Source organism: Ruditapes philippinarum, unplaced genomic scaffold, assembly GCF_026571515.1.
Source record: "Ruditapes philippinarum isolate M1 unplaced genomic scaffold, ASM2657151v2 ctg15881_1_1_1_1, whole genome shotgun sequence".
In the NCBI taxonomy this organism is placed as follows: domain Eukaryota; kingdom Metazoa; phylum Mollusca; class Bivalvia; order Venerida; family Veneridae; genus Ruditapes; species Ruditapes philippinarum.
This window is the reverse complement of record NW_026856700.1, coordinates 1-20,990: the sequence shown is the minus strand read 5'-3', so window position 1 is coordinate 20,990 and position 20,990 is coordinate 1. Positions and strand designations below refer to the sequence as shown.

The following is a 20,990-nucleotide window of genomic DNA, read 5'->3' as shown; positions in this document are numbered from 1 at the left end:
TAAGATTTACTGATTACAACAGGTAGGTTATAAACTTGGTTGGTATATTCATACTACGTAAATAAGGTCAATTTCATTGCTTTCATTTTTAACCCGCTCATTTTATAAAAAAAGAACATGGGGAAACAAGACCAAAATTATCTGATAGTATCCTAAGTCAATGGACAGTTGTCCTTATTTGTGTAATGTTTATAAACATATACATGTAATCAATAAATTTTAGGTTTCTGGTATCACTGCAGCAATCTGTCATCACTGGCGCAGGTATTAAATAGCTCGAAAACGTCAATTCATGTGAACCTTCATGAGTAAAAGTTATATCGGTATGTTAATATTTATCCAGATCTGTTATAATCCGAATATACAGTCAAATAAATCATAAAGTGAATGCGACACTAAAACTATTGTTACATCTCCTAATTTTCCGTCATAAAATATGGACCTATAACATTGGACTAACAATAAAATCCATTCATAAATGCCCTGTAACTCCTTAAAAAATTCTCTTAATTTCAAATCTAATTAGAACAGTTTTAGAAAAAGAAAACCGGTAAAATTTAAACGAAAATACTCAGTCTGGTTTTGTACTGCACTTAAATATTTGTGTTCACATTAGACAACAAACATTACAAAATAATTTACCAATTTTTATATGTAATAGAAAGAACATCGAAAGACGAGTCTATATGATTTGTACGAGGGGGTGTAGGGGATGTATAAATCAAAATTCCAAGTGTTTCAATACCCCTTCTCGTTATAACACGTCCAAAGTTGTCACAATATAAAACGCAGAAAATAGCAACCAATGAACGATAATCTGAAAGCGACATTTCTATCGTATTCCTTTCCCTGTCGTCACAAAAAGTAAACCCCAGAAAAAAATGAGCCAATCAATTGGCATGCTCTGGCGTGCTGGTAACAAATATCTGCACTCCCGTTAATGCACTGTGCGTGTATTTTTAAACGATTTAAACAGAAAAGTCCATAAACTATGATACATCTCAACAGTTGGTCCACTCAACAGTTTTTAATACAGTTGCTCCGGTAGCTGTTATTGTACGCTATTTGTCTGCTGTTAATGATTCCCAATCTGGCCAATACGTATTCTTTATCCTGTCCATGTAACTAACAACATTAGAGAGTTCCCCACCTGCAATATTGTATATGTTATTAGTAGATTTTGGCAGGTTATATGGCCCCATATAAATGGTTGTTTGAAATATGTAACCCGAGCTGCTATACGGTCATATAACCTGTCAGGAATATTTATAACAAATTTATAATACATGTACAGCAAACTTCCCTTTTTATAGAAAAAGGTGAGATTTCTTCTTAAAATTGTCAGCAGCCTTGAATATAAATACAAATGCTACGATAATACAATTAATGGCGACGTTACAAATGTGCAGTATCATAAATATTTTATTCTAAAGTTCAATTCATGATTCTCAAGTTGTGAGGCACACAAACTTACCAACCTACCCTTAAATGATTTGAAATTATTTAAAAAAAACACGTATAGGTGAAACCAGGCTGTGATGGTTACATTGGGTCTGTTAAACGAAAAAAAACAAATACCATAAACGGTCACCCAATATTGCCGCATCAAATGTCATGTGAATACCCATCATAAATGCTCTCACAGTAATATTAAAATTTTGTGTGAAATAAGTTGCTGATATTGTAAAAACTGCGACACAGCTATGAATCTTTTGTATAATGTTAAAAGTTCACGAGTTTGATTAAGCATTTATTTTTTTAAATAAACTAAAATATTTTGGTCTGCTGTTGGAGTAAATATGAAACTTCTTAATGACACAAAACATAGCTAGATATCATATCAAATGACTTACTGTGTAGTAGTTTTGTTCCAGGACATTTGGATGGAGTACACCATCGTATCTGTGAAAGTATTCCAAATGCTGCACAGTCTACGACAGCCATTTTGTCTCCCATTATGTAATTTTTGTTCCCTGCAGCACACAAAGAGCATTATTTCAAATTTACTATCTATTAATGGTAGATACGTTGTTTAAAAAAGTCTTACAGCAACTTGTTTCTAATTTTCTTACTATTAATGATATATAAGTTATTAAAGAAAGTCTTGCAATAATAAGTAAAAATCCGAAAACATACAAGGAAAATTAAGATGAAAACCAGTTTCATTCAGGAGAGTAACACATTGCTTTTAAAGGGACTCCATTGAGGTTTTTTAACATGTGATGTAGGTCTAGATAAGCAACTTTTGTGCAAAATTTCAAAATCATTCGCTCACTCCGGATCCGTTTTTTCAGAATATATATTCTAATTTTGAAAAATGACCAAACATCGAAAAACTTGCAAGGCTTTCCGCTCATATCAGCTAAGACAAGCACAAAAATACGATTTTCTTTTTCTCTGAGTGTATTCTTAAATATCTTTTTCACTTTTTCATATCTTTCTGTTTAAAGTGCCCAAGTTGATCTTTGTATAGAATTCAAACTTAATGTGTTAGGCTTTTTGGACCTCAGTGGAGTTCCTTTAATAAAGAATTAAATTTTACTAGTTTTCTGAATGAAAATGGACATATTTTATATTTTAATTGTTGTACATGCCCTATGGAATGAAGTTATCCTCGGTTCACTTATAAAGTATTGCTTTTGAATATAAAAGGGTGTGTTTCAAGCGTACACGCTGTCCATTTTGAGAAAAGTACAGTTTTTCTTAGGACTGTTGATTTAAATCATGCATGCTGTATAAAAGAAAGGTTATATAATTATTGTCATAAATTAATATGTAAAATTTTACCAAGGAGTTGTGAAAATTTTCGGAGGTCATTCACCATTAGGTCGTGCACCTCACTGTTGCTATGCCGACCAATGCCTACTTTAAACGTCATATCCAAAGCTTTTCGCCGTATCAAAGGCTTTAATGCTGATGAAAAATTAGCAAGTCCTTCTTCAAACATTTCGGAAGTCAATATAACCCATCGTGTGTGAACATTTAACCTGTTGATTTTAATTGATTTTAACATGAAAATAGTCATCGAATGAAAATGTTAACTAAATGGTAAATTGCAAAGATAATTTAAATATCATTTCTCGATATATTATATGTGAACATGACATCTGTCTAAACAATTACTAGAAATGTTTCATGTTAACATTTTATCTGTCTGAACAAAGGTTCTTTTGCTTTATGTTAACATTACATCTGTCTAAACTTATGTTGAATGGTATGAAGCTATACTATTTTTAATAAATTCTTTTGATATACATGTTATTTAAAAATCGTTGATAAAATTATGTTGTTTTCATAAACTTATGGTTGATTCTCGAAAGAGTTCCAACACAGAATGTTTCTCTTATTAAACGCACGTGAAAACTGTGCGTAAACAGAATAAACTGTTCCGGGAAAAAACAACTATGCTGCTATTTTAAAGTAGGTTTTTAAGAGTTTAGCAAAGCTTTTGTGCCATTTGCTAAAAAGGGAAAAGTATTAACAAGTTTTGATTTATACGTCAAGATAGTTGCGCACAAAAATCGATTATTAAAAAAAAACACACCAAAATCCCAACAAATTCTAACATCATTTTAAACATTATACTAACCAATACATATATTCCTCTATCCACTTCTGAATAGCCCAGGCTACTGCTTTTTCGTACTCTGACAAATGACTGTCCATGTCAATTTTAAATTCCTTATTCAACATTTCAATTATCATGTGTGAATCACCCATCGTTGTACCATTGTACTCAATCCACGGAACCTTTCCTTTTGGTCCATTGCGGAAGTTGAAATCCGACTGCAAAAAGGGAAGATTACTTCTTTATTAATAACATTAAAGTGGCGGCATGGCCGAATGGTTAACGCACCGGACTAGTTATCTGGCCGCACGGGTTCAAACTCCGTCAGGGGTGAGCCGTTGTTTCCGTGAGCAAGAACATTAACACTCATTGCTTCGTACTGGTTGTTTCCAGGAACGGATTCGAGAGTGTTTCAGTAAGCTTACAACTTCCAACACTATAGAACTAAAATAATTTCGTATAAACTAAACTAACATAATAGTTGCGTTTTTAAAAATGATGTTTTGATTGCATCATTGTATAGTATACAAAAACAATTGATACTAGTGTTTCTTTATTTCAAGTGCTGAAAGATGTGATAACTTGAGAAAATGTAAAAAGTAATAGAATAGTTTCCATGAAAATTAATTATTCATACATGTATAACTAGAACGCTTTTCACATGCCATCAAGTATTTGGGTTTAACACTTTTAATGCATATTTTGAAAGTTTTAATAATGATAATAAACAATTCATATGTAACCGTAATGTACGTATATAAAATGTTGATAATCTATGTTTTCATACATCATGTACATATTTAATTATTTATTCATTTATGTTGGTCCCGCATCAATGTTCATACAAAACAAACATACAAATTCATGATATTAAAGTACTTTGCTGCTCTAATGTTGGGTATATTTTATCAGATATTAATCTCACACTTTTGAAAAACTATTTACATATTGCATAAGCTAACAGATGTCAATCTATATTAAAATATTAGTAAAGAAACGAAGATAAAACATGAAAATTGAAAAGGGCACTATAGTGCAATTCAAAAGGAAGAGAGAGAGAGAGAGAAAACGGCGCTAGATGGAAATTAACTTGATCAGATCTTCATATGCGGGACGCTAACTCGTGACAGAAAGATGTGACATGGCTAATGCCTTATAATGAATAGATTTTACTTATTATTTTACTTTTCTACATCAAATGGAGCATTTATCGTGGACAAAAATTTCCCATCATGACAAAAAAAGTAAGTATGGTCTCTTAAGTAAGCTGTCAGAATTATATCATTTAAATCTGTTCTTGTGCAGCCAGCCGTAATGTTGACCTATACCTTACTGTCAATACCTTACTTTTATTGATATAAAATATAGGTTATCTTATAAGTTATTTTGATGGGTATACTACACATTGTTTACTAAGTTACTTTACATGCATATTATATTATATATTATTACATTTATTTGAAATTTTAGTCCGCACATTCTGCTTTATTGTATATTTTTCATTTACAAGAATCATGCGATATGCAAGCAGCAAAACTAATATCATAAGTCTGTTAAATTAATTACATGCTCTTTTTCTCATTGTGAGCAATCAAGTCTTAATCTATTGACGCCAACCGAATTGCGAAAAATACCACAAATTATTTCATTTTGTATTTAATATTGTGTAGTGAGAAATAAAACCATAATAATTTTACTACTTGTTAAAATGAATTAAGCGTATAGCTCTAACTCGAACTGTATATGCTGGGTTCAATTCGAAAAAGCTGAACGTTCTGTAATTATGTCGGCTTAAAAACAAAGAAATGCTCGCTTTGATACGAGGAGGTGATTAGTTAACTAATAATTTGCACGTGTTTCACGTGCCCTGGATGATTTACCTTCTTATTGATTCTTCCCTTTACTTACGTTTTTTTTTTTTTGTTTTTTTTTAGGGTGAGATTTTTTCTTATTTTAAGCTCTGAATAATTGAACAAACGGTATCGCAATTAAAGATCTAATTCCACACTGTAATTTTAAAACACATTTGCTTTTAAAGTAATTGATATCGTGCTTACAGTGTATTCAATTAAACTATGCTTTAAACAAATAGGCAATGTTTGATTTTATGAATATAGCGTATGTTAATAAAATAGAAAAAAATGCGATAGTAAAGCTTAAAGTCGAGAAGAAATAATGATTATCTATCCTTCAGTAAAGTGATGACTTTCCAGATATTATCACTGTCACATTATGCACGTGAAACAAAGACTATTCTGTACATCCGGTTACCATGTATATAACGCCTTTAGTTTTATTCGAAACTATTTGATAAAACTATGATCCATTACTTAAACATGGGTATGATTTGAAATATATCTTATTAGCATAATATCTTCTTCAATCGCTTGAAAGAAACAATACATACTGACTACTTTTTTATTCGGGTCCTTTGGATATAGCAGTACTTAAACATGTCATGCCATAGAATATATCCCATTAGCCAATCGCTTGCAAAAAAGCATTGAATTGAGGTGATCGGATGCAATCAAAACAACTTAAAATTGAATACTATTACCTGATAAGTTATTTTATTGACCCTGAGAAATGTCTCTAGTTTCATAACAAAGTGGCCGACGCTCGGTGCAGTTTTTCCTCTCTCAAACTGATGTAATATGACAGTGTCCGCCGGGTAGTCTATTCCACAAACCCTTTAAAATATATAAAATAATTGCTAGATAGAATTGATATAATGCTTACAGTTTGAACATGATCATTTTAATTAGATTATGATGAAAAAAATATTATCTTTTATTTGAACTACATTAGTTCCACTTCCTGTAATTAACCAGTTATTGTGCCGTATGAGGCAACATCGAATTGATCCTAGTCGGTCTCGAGCTCAAGATGTCTTAGTTTTGAGTCTGACAATTTCACCACTACGTTACCAATCTCCCAATTCGTAATTGTGGTCACTTAACTAAATACTGTTGTTTTTTAAATGTACTTTTGTTAAGTATTGTCGTAAATTATCCTTGTCTGTGATATATTGTTTATGATTTTGTTTTACCTAATTCCATAGATTTGATTTTGCAAACTATTTTTGGTCTTTACTTTGAGCTTCGTCAACCGACTACTTAGAGCGACTAAACTTTTTGCATATACGATATTTGACTATTAGGGACCTGGTTCTATTTCTTTACAATAAAACATTTGAAATTGAATTCATAAGTTAGGAAAGCAAAAACAACATTCACAAAAAATATATTATGAATATAGGTTAATTCTATCACCAGACAGCTAATCATAAAATGCCTAGATATGAAAAATATGAAAGACATTCATTTCGTAGCAAACGAAAAATATGTAAACACCGTTATTCTCACAATAAACGTATTACTGGAGCAAAACCTACTCTGCGAAGTTAATGAGAGAAGTGATAAATCGATCACAATTAATGCAAATGTTGTGTGCTCGATAAAACTACAACTTCATAGGGACATTTTCTCATCTTATCTGCCAAAAAAAATTATGGTGATAATTAATGGTGATAAACTGAGACTGCCTTTGATTTTCTCTCTCTCTTTTTTGAAATGAATGGGTAGTGGTTACATTTGCTGATGCCTTGTTGACTTTTTTTCTGAAATCACAGAGCAACTTACTCCAAATATTTGCTGGCAATTCTGATTCATTTGAAACTGCAACATTCCATTTCCATATAAAAGAATAAAAAACAAAACAGTTTAAAAGAATAAATAAAAGAAATAAACAAATCTAATGACACAAAGATTATTTCCTACCTTTTCTTCGGCCTGTTCCGTATTTTCCGTAGTATAATTATCGTCGTCACACTTATTGCTAAACCAGCAGTAATATTTATCCAATTTGTCGTGCAAAATAATTTAATATTTTCCATTTTTTCAAACCTTTAAACTTTTCCGGCAACGAATCTTTCAAATATCATTTAGTTTAAAAACAAATAAGTTCTCACATGGATATATTTTTTTCCAAATGAAAATGTAAATAACGTACAAAATATATACTAGATGTTTATATTGATAATACCTGAACTAGATACGGCAAATTACCTGTATTGAATAGAGGCTTTACAAGATATCATATTTTACATAATTTAGTCAACTACACATCAAATAAGTTTATTTTAAATCGTCCGATCTATTTTTATTTCATACGAAACTGTAAATGAGAACTAGGTCGGTATAAAATTACCGATGCTTTAAACAAATAGGCAATGTTTGATTTTATGAATATAGTGTATGTTAATAAAATAGAAAAAAATGCGATAGTAAAGCTTAAAGTCGAGAAGAAATAATTATAATCTATCCTTCAGTAAAGTGATGACTTTCCAACTATTATCACTGTCACATTATACACGTGAAACAAAGACTATTCTGTACATCCGGTTACCATGTATATACCGCCTATAGTTTTACTCGAAACTATTTGATAAAACCATGATCCATTACTTAAACATGGTATGATTTGAAATATATTTTATAAGCATAATATCTTCTTCAATCGCTTGAAAGAAACAATACATACTGACTATATTTTTATTCGGATCCTTTAGATAAAACAGTACTTTAACATGTCATGCCATAGAATATATCCCTTTAGCCAGTCGCTTGAAAACAAAAGCATTGAATTGAGGTGATCGGATGCAATCAAAACAAGTTAAAATTGAATACTATTACCTGATAAGTTATTTTATTGACCCTGAGAAATGTCTCTAGTTTCATAACAAAGTGGCCGACGCTCGGTGCAGTTTTTCCTCTCTCAAACTGATGTAATATGACAGTGTTCGCCGGGTAGTCTATTCCACATACCCTGTGAAATATATAAGATAATTGCTACATAGAATTGATATAAAGTTTACAGTTTGAACATGATCATTTTAATTAGATTATGATGAAAAAAATAATAATCTTTTATTTGAACTACATTAGTTCCACTTCCTGTAATTAACCAGTTATTGTGCCGTATGAGGCAACATCGAATTGATCCTAGTCGGTCTCGAGCTCAAGATGTCTTAGTTTTGAGTCTGACAATTTCACCACTACGTTACAAATCTCCCAATTCGTAATTGTGGTCACTTAACTAAATGCTGTTGTTTTTTATGTACTTTTGTGAAGTATTATCGTAAATTATTCTTGCCTGTGATATATGATTTATGATTTTGTTTTACCTAATCCAAATGGATTTGATTTTGCAAAATATTTTTGGTCTTAAGTTTGAGCTTCGTCAACCGACTATTTAGAGCGTCTAAACTTTGTGTTTATACGATATTTGACTATTAGGGACCTGGTTCTATTTCTTTACAATAAAATATTTGACATTGAATTCATAAGTTAGGAAAACAAAAATAACATTCACAAAAAATATATTATGAATATAGGTTAATTCTATCACCAGACAGCTAATCATAAAATGCCTAGATATGAAAAATATGAAAGACATTCATTTCGTAGCGCACGAAAAATATGTAAACATCGTTATTCTCACAATAAACATATTACTGGAGCAAAACCTACTCTGTGAAGTTAATGAGAGAAGTGATAAATCGATCACAATTAATGCAAATGTTGTGTGCTCGATAAAACTACAACTTCATAGGGACATTTTCTCATCTTATCTGCCAAAAATAATTATGGTGATAATTAATGGTGATAAACTGAGACTGCCTTTGATTTTCTCTGTCTCTTTTTTGAAATGCATGGGTAGTGGTTACATTTGCTGATGCCTTGTTGACTTTTTTTCTAAAATCACAGAGCAACTTTCTTCAAATATCTGCTGGCAATTTTGATTCATTTGAAACTGTAACATTCCATTCCCATATAAAAGAAGTAAAAACAAAACAGTTTAAAAGGATAAATAAAAAATGAACAAATAAAATAACTTAAAGATTATTTCCTACCTTTTCTTCTTTCTGCTCCTTATTTTCCGGACTATAAATATCGTCGTCACACTTATTGCTAAACCAGCAGTAATATTTATCCAATTTGTCGTGCAAAATAATTTAATATTTTCCATTTTTTCAAACCTTTAAACTTTTCCGGCAACGAATCTTTCAAATATCATTTAGTTTAAAAACAAATATTAAGTGCTCACATAGATATATTTTTTTCCAAATGAAAATGTAAATAACGTACAAAATATATACTAGATGTTTATATTGATAATACCTGAACTAGACACGGCAAATTACCTGTATTGAATAGAGGCTTTTACAAGATATCATATTTTACATAATTTAGTCAACTACACATCAAATAAGTTTATTTTAAATCGTCCGATCTATTTTTATTTCATACGAAACTGTAAATGAGAACTAGGTCGGTATAAAATTGTTATTTGCACTAGCGTCTCATATATACCAAAGATTTTTTATAGCAACGTAGGAATGCAAAATCTACCCAAAGGTCTTCTATACCAATAGTGGGTCAATATAGCGACCACTAGCTCGTTTCGTCATTTCCGGTGCATGTTTTTAATCAAATACGCGTTTTATATGTATGTCAAATGAATGCTTACAAAATACATATGATACACAGAAGTTGCCAAATTTGACGAACTGCATCTTGGGGTATTTATTGATGTAAAAAGTAAAATTGTACATTTTGACAGCGTTTTTATGTGAGTTTGTTTGTTAGTTTTTCTTCTTTTTATTAATCTCAAGCTAAACAACATCCCTTTTTTTAAACTAAAATAACATGACTGGCTAAAAGCAGACAAAGAGAAGCTTGTGTTTGAGTTTAGCACACTAAATGTAATATTTCAAGCTTATGAAATTGGACATTTAAATGGGTATGCATTCATATAAATGTATTATACAGGAAATACTATAATCAACAAACAGGTAAATAGCAGAAAAAGCAGAAATAAATGAAACATCGGAATAACCCCTTATTGCATCTTCATTTTTGTTTGTTTACGCACACAAAAGTTGAAGTTTTTATACGAAGTTTTTATACGTAGGAGTATAGAAGTGTAATTGAAAATTCAACTTAAATCCAGTATATGATGGCGATTCTCTAAAAGATGTAATTGAAACATCAAATTTGATCCAGTGTATGTTTTAGTTTTCAGACATTGTAAAAGTAAGTAATGTTATTATAATTATTAACATAGAATACAAAAGTAATTAGTTCGGTCATAAAGATACTTTTAAGATTCCTCAGGTAATAGGTTTGTGTTACACGATACTGTTTGAACATAAAAAGCCTACAAAATGTTACCTGGAAAATCAATCACAAAAATATCATACTCAATGACATATAGCTAGAACTCTGGCTTAGTTTTGTAAGCCTATATAACCACTGAAGAATGCCTTTCTTTTCTTCATAATTTGCACTAGTTCTTATGTAAATAGAAACAGATGCTTCGCAAGAATGAAACCCTAAAGGTTGCCAAACACTCACTAATAAAACTAAATGCATGTCTTGTTTGATGGAGTCATTGCCGTTTTACAAAGCGCTGTTTTTATTTAAGAAAAGATCTAAATTTAAAAGCACATTATGCCTCAGAAACAAAATCAATATTTCTTTATTTAGATGATGCAAAAATGAGTTTCATTACTTTGAAATGTATGTAAGGTGCTTATTACCTGAGGGAAGTAGCGCTGACTTGAAAATTATTCGTTATAAAAGAGGCAAAATGTAAAGAAAGTAGTATTTTGATTTTAATACAATATATATCACTAAACTCTCCTTATTGCCAAAAGACAACAGAAGCAAAAGATGGTTCATGTAATTAGCCAATGACTTATGTTTGAAAACTATAATATGACACCGAAAATAAAGAAGAGCTTTTGAGATACAAAAATAAAAACATTCTGGGGGCATAATGGGGCTTTAAATAACAGATCAACAAATGTTGATTATATGTTCTGCATATTTACAAGGTACGAATTGAGGTGTTATTGTCCGCATTAAGATACGGTTTATGTTTAAAGCTGCTCTTGCACGCTTCTTAAATTAATTTGTTTGTCTAAATCACACAGATATATCTGTAAGGCATGCATTGGATCTTTTCGGTAAAATGATATATAACTCTTTTTTAAATGATGGAATTGAACTATGTAATAATGATACTTTAATGCTAACTATAAATTACAAAATGTGCGAAAGTAATTGTTGAGATGACGGTGGTGTTATTGATAGTTTATCACGTCATAAAATTCACCAGAGCACAGTTAAGCCATCGAATCGTCCCTCGGTTTGGATGTCCGGCAGTTTAACAGTACTTGTTGCCTTCACTTTTGTGTAGATGATAGTAGCGCTACCTTTGTACATTGCCATTGAAATCCCTAAAGGTTTAATAGGACTGTTCCAAATTCATTTTGCACAAATTCAGCAGGTAATAGGTTCAAAATTGACTGCAAATTTTTTGAAAACCTCAATATCAATACCGTGCCTACTATTTTCCATGTTGTTACACATATTGTCACTAAACTTAATGTCTATACTACCCTAGGCTCATAAACCTAATATGTTTAGGAGGGAAGAATAATGTCGCCACGGCGAGCCGGTATTACGTTAGGATTTTACTGAGAAACAACCTAAAACTCCGAATCCATCCAAAAATGTAATCGAAGCTTGGCTTCCAGCTTTCTACAAAATTTATCTATTTGGGCTAGGATCCAAAATTATATAGCCAATCAAATTTAATCTTACATAGCGTCTAAAAACCTTCAATTTTCACGCCATTTTTAAAAAGCAGCAAGTATTATTTTGAGCGCAAAGATATAATGATGATTAAAATGTTTGTTTTCATGAATTCTTTTCAATAAATCATATTTACACTGACTTTTAATTTCGCGATTTCACATGTTCCTCTGTAGTAATTTTTCGTTTGGTTTATTAACATAAGTGTACATCTGGTTCTGTGCATTTTTTTCTTTTTCCTTCCGGTCATTTAATCCTTTCCGGTATTAAGGCCGGGATCCGGGACGCCCCGGATTCGCCGGGATCCGGGATCGTATAAGATATAGCGGAAAAACTAATAAACTATATTTGTGTTGATTATAATATTGTCGTAATGAAAGGCCATTAAACGTTAAGTTTTTTTAATGTATGTTATGAACGTTAAATTAATTAAACTTAGGATATAAAATATTTAGAGCTATTTATTAACAAACTTAAAATGCGGAAATCACAATACTTATTATTATATGCCTAATTAATTGGAAAAATCAAAGACTACATTCTTGAATAGGTCAAATCCCGGGACCCCTTTATGTTTTAATGCGATCCCAGCTTTTCTGAAAACTATATTCTTGAACTGGCCAATTCCTGGGATCTCTTTATATTTTAATACGATCCCGGCTTTTCTGAAAACTAAATTCTTGAACTGGTCAATTTCCGGGATCCTTATATGTTTTAATAGGATCCCGGCTTATCTGAAAAACATCTTAGACTGGTCAATTTCCGGGGTTCCTATATTTTTGATAGGATCCCGGCTTTTGTGGCTGAATTGATAGACAACTTGTGTTTACTTTAGGACTTGAGTCTGTTACTCATTCCAATACTAAATAACATATTACGACCTAACTTCGTTTAAAGAGACATATTTATGAATTCTACCTATCTAACATTTATTTGGTCAAGGTCAACAGGCCATACAGTAAATGTACATAGACATAGGGACTTCATTCTATCTGTTTACATGCATCTTCATATATACTCATATTCCTTTTTCTTAAACTGAGAGAACTGGCTTCCATAACTTTATGTCACTTTTATTTTGATGTTCGCTGAAGTCTCTTCAGCTAACAGAACTGTCATTTTTACATTTAAACGCACCCCTGGAAAAAATTTACGAAGCGAGTCGCTACTAGCTTTTTTTAAAAGCTAACCTTGTCCTACCTTACAATGTACTTCACTTTGCATTTGTTCAGCTGACACACTGACCCCGATAGGTGAAACACACACGCACACACACACACACACGCGCGCGCGCGCGGGGGCGTGCACGCAATCCCACCACCGCCCCCTCCCCACACACACACCAAAATCCCGAAAGTTTACTTATAGTGAAATGAATTTTCTCTGAAACATCTTAATTTATTTTAATGCAATATTACCTTGTAACCTCATATCATTTTCCCCAACAGAACATTAAATAATGTTTATACGAATAATTTCTTACAATAGTTGTCATTTCAAAAAAGATAACGAGACATTTTATTTTCGTTTTATTTCTTTATTTGGCGAAGAAAGCAATAACGCATCACAAAAGTTTTATTTACGACAGTATAATAATTAACGTGAGCATAAAGTTTTCAAAATTGCTACATTTGTAAACAGATAGAATGCACTATCATAAAGGTATCCCATTTTCTAGATAAGTAATCTTATTAAATTACATAGATATCTTGCTTCTACGTAGCTGTAGCAAAGTTTGAGCAAATGAATACGCCCTTTTCTGTATAGCTATGTTTTCTCTTTTGAGTTTTAAACTAAAGATAGGAAAAAACATACAAGCAGTTTTAAGAGATACATTATTTTTAAAAAAATGCATACTACATGTATTTCATAATACATTTCAATTAGTTTAGTAAAAATAGTTTCGGAAGTCGACACAATTGATAACCAATTAAAGTATATCATATTTATTGAAACCATTATTTTTAACATTAAACTAATCTTATAGATTAATATATTAATGTCATTGGTGAATCTCAACTGTATATCTAACAAGGAGTTTTGCCATCTTCTAATCAATATAGATGCCTAATATAACAAGTAATGTCAAAAAATTCACCCTTTATTTGTTACCTCATATTGAAGTTACCAGAATGTATGCCAAATGACATAAATCCACTTATTAAAAATAGAGCATCTCTGCTAAAATATGGAACATACCACTTTTATAGACATTGACAACCATAAAAATTTGCAGCATTTTGCAGCCATTTTTGCAAAAATCTTATGATAAATTTATAGTAGAAGAAATCTTACGATATATCAATTTTCACACAAGACTTACAACTTATCATGAGTTAAATCTTAATATTGGTTTGTGAGAATGGCTGCTATATTTTATTTGTCTATATTATGGTACATAAATATTGCTCAGTACTTATATAACGAAAAATGCATGTAACGAACAACGCGAATCATATCAAAATCTGATGAACAAAATTTGTCAGATCTATATTGATAATAATAAAAATACAGACACTTTGCTTGTTGATTGAGATAAAAAAAAACTCAAGTCATTAATACTCATCAGCAATTTAATATATTTTATTTGTTTTTTTGATTGGGTTTTACGTGCCATCGACACAGTATAGGTCATTTGGCGACGTTCCAGCTTTACTGACGTTCGTAATCAAGCTGGATAGGTTCCTGACATGAAAGAATCCAAAGTTCCAGTAGGGATTCGAACACACAGCGTCGAGGAGAAAGTGGTTTGAAGTCAACGACCTTAACCATCGGCCTCGAACGCTCTTTTAGATGTACTTCTCAACATTCTTATAAGATACATCAAGATATCACGTGATCACTTGGCGGCACGTGATCAGTACATTTAAGTCACAGAAAGACACGTAAATGTTACAGCGTCTCTTCATTAGCATTCCATATACAGACACGGCCATCTTTGCTGCCTGCGCCGGAGATCATGTAACTGTGCAAAACGTCGTTACTGAAATGAGGTTTAAAATATTACTGATGAGATTGATAGTTAAGCAGATAAAAAACACACACAAAGTAAACGAAAATAAAAGATTGTACTGTTATGCAACCGTGAGTTCGTTATTTATATCCATACTAAAGACAGACAGATATAAGAGCTTAATAATGCTACAAATAATTTTAATTTTTTCTTTGCATTTAATTTCATGACTGATCAGATCCTTATGTGATTCAAACAATTTTGATTCCTTTATTAACAAGGAAATGCAAGCAAAATAAAATAAGTTATAACTTTTCGCTTAAGCGGTAGCTCGAACATTGTTGAAAGAGAAATGTTCAAGATTATTGGATATAGTAAGTTTTTAGACTTATCATCATTTGTTAAAATTGTTACTCTTCGCTAGTACGGACAATTTTGTAATGGTATTTACTAGTATGTGAAAGCCCTATTGACATAGAAGTGACCGCATAAAATGCATCGGATTTATTAGAATCGTACACAAGATCGCAACATGTCTTTTATAATTTGTGATAAATCGTGTTTGCTTTAGACCGTGTTAACTTAAACTTCTTTTCTTGTCAAATAAATAAATAAGTAAATAAATAAATAAATCGATACTGATTTTAAATGTATATGAGTTATTTTGTTTACTTCTGTAAGATAAAACACTTTCAAAGTTTTATTACACACAGTTGTATGCCTATTGGTATCAGGTTACGTTGTAGAGTATATTTATCGTATTAGTTTGCCTTATACTGTAAGAAAATAACGATCAACATGAAATGTGGAATCATCAAATGATCCCATCACGAGATGTTTTATTAATTTATTAGAACAGGTACAATACTAAAATACTAAAACTAGCTTTGCGGTTTACTTTATTACGTATTTTGCTTCGTTCATTTGTTGTTTCTATGTGTAATTCTAACTTGACATTTTTAAGCATGTTACATTACCTTTCTCTGATGTTATACAAAACTTTAACTGCATCTTCATGTCCCTGTAATTGTTTCCAAATGCTGTAATCCTTTACAAAATATATATAAATTTCGCCGTGTTTTAAACCAGCCCAGATCTGAAATATACATATTATCTCTTAATCAAATCTAAAATAGTATAAATAATGTATGCATTGTAAATTGGTAAAATGTTGTTGTGTGCAGAAATATTAAACCATGTCATGTGTAAATCTACATAATATACTCGTACCACTGTTTTTATTTATAATACTCATGTGTTGGTTATGTGACTTGAGTTCATAAAGATATGTTCTGTTCTCTGATAACTAACGCAAACATCAATATTTTATCATATAAGTTTTACGATTTGTAACTCGTCATAAGTCTTCTCTCTTCCCCTCGATACATGTACATCGTTGAGAAGACACAGAACATCGGCAGATGATTGAAGAACCAATGCAACGTGTAAGACGTTAAGTTTGCATGTTTTCTACAGCTCCGAGTTACGTGTAAGGCAGGACGACTTAGCTTGCATGAAGTAAACTGCCGGTGTCCTGACTAAAGCCGAGAGGAGTGGCCCGTCTAGGTAGGCAGCGTCGACGAGGATGGTGTACTAGGGTGTGTTAGCCCCTTGTACGAACGACGGCTTGTAAGGCAGGCCCTTTGCTTGGCACCAAAAGCCCTTTTAAGTGCTACCTCCTTTCATTATTGTCTCAGGTAACTGTACATTTAGGCTCTCAGTGACCTACTTTAGGCTCAAAGTTCATATATTTGGCTAGTACTACGTGAAATTGCATGGAGGTAAATTATCACCACTTTGTGTTTCAAAATTAACTCTGGTGATATTATATGTCCGAGGTCCGTACTCGACAGCTTTTGTGCATTTACATGCGGATGGACCCTCATTAAACATAGACTACACACACACTTGTCATAAGTTTTTAGTAAGAGACAACACGTGAAAGACTTGCAATCACGTGCACATGTGTGTTGATATCTAAATACTTTATGTAATATACACTTATTTCATAAACATTTCATATTACATTACTCAAAGATGAAGTAAATACTATCAGCGAAAAACAAAGTATACTGTACCTTGTCATCAAATACATTAATGCTACTGATTCCTCGGCAATTTGGAATAGATATTACATGTTTCACATGCCCTGTTGAAATATCAAATACATGTATCTTGCCATCATGTCTTGTGCCAGCCCATACCTATAATATAAATATATAGTTAGACTTTACAAACTTAATGAACGAATACTTAATACGTATGTTAATATGTATGCTTGTAATATGTGTGGAAACCGTTCTTATGAAGTATAGTTATATGAAAAATAAATAAGGTGACTCTAACCACACAGTTATTGTTGTAAATTGTACAACTTTTGAAATAATAGAAATGACCATGTGATGAAACTCCACTGAGATGACAAAGTATTAAAACATAAAATTTGAATTTTTTACCGAATCAAGTGAAGCACTTGAAATAGAAAAAATCTGCAAAGGATAAAAAAGAAATTGACATTGATATCATTCGCTCAATTTGAGTGAAAAGTGTTGCAACGCTTTTCTTTTTTGAGTTATTTTGAACAATGAAACTGATTATTCTGGGAAAACGCGGCAAGGGAATTATTTGAAATTTGCACACGAGTTATAAGTGCAGACCTATATCAAATAGTACACAGATAGTGGAAAAATATCAGCCCATCATGTCAAAAAACCTCAGTGGTGTCACTTCATAACAGTTTATTGCTGAACGAGTGTACTAGGAAAAATCTAATCCATAGTAAACCCCACGAAGGAAGGAGGACTTTTTTCCTGACATGAAGTTAGCATTTGACCTCATCGGTGCGAGTGAAAGGCAAAACAACCATACTTACCTCACCGTTTTCAAGATTGTGGAAACAACTTATTTCCGTCACGCCACCGTCCTCGGTTATAGTCAATGTCTTAAGTAAAGTTGCATTTAGATCACATATAAGTAGACTTGAAAAGCCTCCTGAAAAAAGAATGCAGGACCCGTTTTAAACAATATGTAATCTATGTATTTCAGACTAACTTATTAAATTCAAAATATAATCTGTCGGCGTATACTGATATTTAATTATGGGAGTATTATATAGTGTTATATGGCAAAGGTTTGTTTTTCATAGTTAAATATTTATTCTAAGTTCCGTAACATTTATTTCTAAATTTACTTCTTTAACTGTATACCTTCTATGATAGGGATGTATAAATTAATTGCTTAAGCTATTTAAGAATCATCTTTAAAAAAAAACTACAAAATAACAACTAGCTCTTATGCGTTTTTAATTATTTATATTAAACAGGACTTTGCAACGAAATTATTCTTGCGAATGTGTGTTATTCAGCAAAAGTACCACATATTAGTCTGTCTTTGAATATTTTAATGGATGTGATAGCAGTTTTAAGATTTATTTTCTTTCTATCTTCGGCCAAATTTTGCAAATTCCATCTGATTATAGTCCCGTCGAGGCTTGCCGTATACACGCTTCTGAAATAGTAACGTCTACAGTTAGCAAAACCAAAGAACAATATACAGAAATGACAGATAAGTAAATAGAACTATATCTATATGTATCTATTGTTATAGGTACGTATCAAGAAGCTGATAAGCTTTATAATTTTGTAAAACTTCCATAGACTACATTTATATGCAACAAACATATAGAGAATATTGTATGAGTGTAAGTTCAATACTAAATTAATTGAACAAGTTGAATAAAATATTATTAAGCGAACCTCTGGTGAGCATTATATAAACGAGTTCAATAAATTCAGTGATGAACCTATACGAATATAAAAGCAAAAGCGGCAATGGAATGTAATAAATTAATTCATTGTATGCATTTACGCCAATTACAAAAACAGTTATTTTTTAAAAATATTTCAGATTTATATCTAACCCTAAGTTTACCTTTATTCTTGCTATTTCCCTTTTAAAATTTCGATTTAATATAAAATTTTAAAAATACCTTTTACATCGCACGGCTATACAAAATTGTTCAGGGGTTAAATATTGTCCCAGTAAAAGTTTTGTGACTTTTACGTCATAGGAATAAGCAGAGCCCCCAAAATGACTTTTATCAACCCGGGGTAAGGCAGCCCATAGAGTACACATAAACGATATCAAAGTTAACAAACATAATCAGTAACGTTTTAACAAGGCAACTTATGTTTGCCCAAGCTTCCATTTATGCTATCACTACATGAAAAAATCGCTTTTATATTAAAATAGATAAAATGCATTTTTAACTTCACTGCTTTATTTGATAAAGACGAATATATTTTAAAACAAAAATCATATTAGTTCAATTAACTTAACGTCTGTTTAAGAACATTGGATAAAAAATGTAAATTAAAAAATCGTTCTATAAATAAATGTATATAATCTTTGTTTAATTTATAGTTCATGTATATGCTGTATTCAATAACAATATTATCAAATAAGCTTACTATGCATGCATTTCTGGGTTCGAGGTATATAACTCTATCTAACAGCCATGTCAAAGCGTTGTAAACTTTGATTATACCGTCACGTAATCCACACCATAGCTTGGGTTGGGATATATTCCCTTCTAAAAGAAAGTAAAAATATATGTCATGTTTTCAAAGTGCATTGTTTAAAACATTTTTGAAATACTATAGAAACGCATTGATGCCTGTGGTGTTCAATAATGTTTTAAGGATTTAATGTTTTAAAGACAGCCATCATTTATATATAATATATTTAATAAAAAACAAAGCTTTTCATTTAGTCTCCTTCAGAAAAAAGTGCCGTTTAAGTTGCCCCTATTTCACTTCAGTGTTATAATCATCTGGTCCTTCGGGATCATTGATTCCAGCACATTAAGTGTTGAAAATTTAGTACCGCTCAAGCAGGTTCCTGGGGTCGTGAGGCATGTTGCATTTGTTCCCTCATGTACAGACTCAATCAAACCGAGACTGCTTTTTCATGTAATTTTGTTATTTTAAAGCTTCTGAGGCGTCACTGCTTTTCCACATTTTTAAAATCGTTTTCATTTTAAATAATAAATATAATACATAACAAATAAACTCCCCCTAATTCGAAAATTCCTCGAAAGTGAAGTTTATCTACTTTTAACATGGTAGTCTCGCGTGCCTTTATATGCATTTCTTAAGAGAAAATTTGACATGTTGGTCATTAAAACATTTAGTCTCACCTCCTCCAGTGTAAAGCAGTGAATAAACAGTTTTCTGGTCCTTTTCACCAAAGTTCACATCTATTTTCATCCGTAGGGCTTCTTTTGTATCATCAGAGAGGTGATGTGTACCATTTAGATATAATTCATAAAAGTAACTTAGTTTCTCTGCTACAATCTCCGACTTCATAAAATGCGTTGAACATTCATCATGTCCACTGAGGAAAATAAACGAATTCTTTATTTTTCTTCTATAAAGTTAATAGATATACGTGTTACAATGATTAATTTAGAACTCTGGAAATCGGATGATCCCTTGGCAGCATTAATCACAACAAAGTCACATGAAAATTGCAAACTTTGTTTGATTGATTCTGTACATGAGGGATAATGAAAACGTGACATCTCTCAACCCTCAAGCACCGGTTTGAGCGGTACTCAATTATGAATACTTAAAAGTGCTGCTAAATAATCTTGAAGGACCAGAAAAATATAACAACATTTAAATCTTATAACTTGAATATAGGAATTTACATTTGCATTTTTTATGACCATATACAGTACATGACAAGTATTTATATAGCTTAGTATTAAACATGGTCTGAAAAAAAGCATAAACTAGCTACAGAG

General features: G+C 31.5%; 2 protein-coding genes across 2 annotated transcripts; both read right to left on the bottom strand.

Annotated features, from left to right (window-relative positions):
* Positions 1-6: 6 nt before the first annotated feature.
* On the bottom strand, positions 7-7,631 carry LOC132747430 (failed axon connections homolog). Its single transcript, XM_060736813.1, has 6 exons — positions 7,348-7,631; positions 6,126-6,258; positions 3,590-3,786; positions 2,788-2,987; positions 1,854-1,973; positions 7-1,150 (listed from the first exon to the last, which is right to left on the bottom strand). Exons 1-6 carry the CDS (start codon positions 7,461-7,463, stop codon positions 1,062-1,064), a joined length of 855 nt encoding a protein of 284 aa, XP_060592796.1. The 5' UTR covers positions 7,464-7,631; the 3' UTR covers positions 7-1,061.
* Positions 7,632-14,835: 7,204 nt separating this feature from the next.
* Positions 14,836-19,391, bottom strand: LOC132747431 (DENN domain-containing protein 3-like). Its single transcript, XM_060736814.1, has 6 exons — positions 19,380-19,391; positions 18,558-18,762; positions 18,057-18,175; positions 17,263-17,388; positions 16,162-16,280; positions 14,836-15,214 (listed from the first exon to the last, which is right to left on the bottom strand). Exons 1-6 carry the CDS (start codon positions 19,389-19,391, stop codon positions 15,124-15,126), a joined length of 672 nt encoding a protein of 223 aa, XP_060592797.1. The 3' UTR covers positions 14,836-15,123.
* Between the last annotated feature and the right edge of the window lie 1,599 nt (positions 19,392-20,990).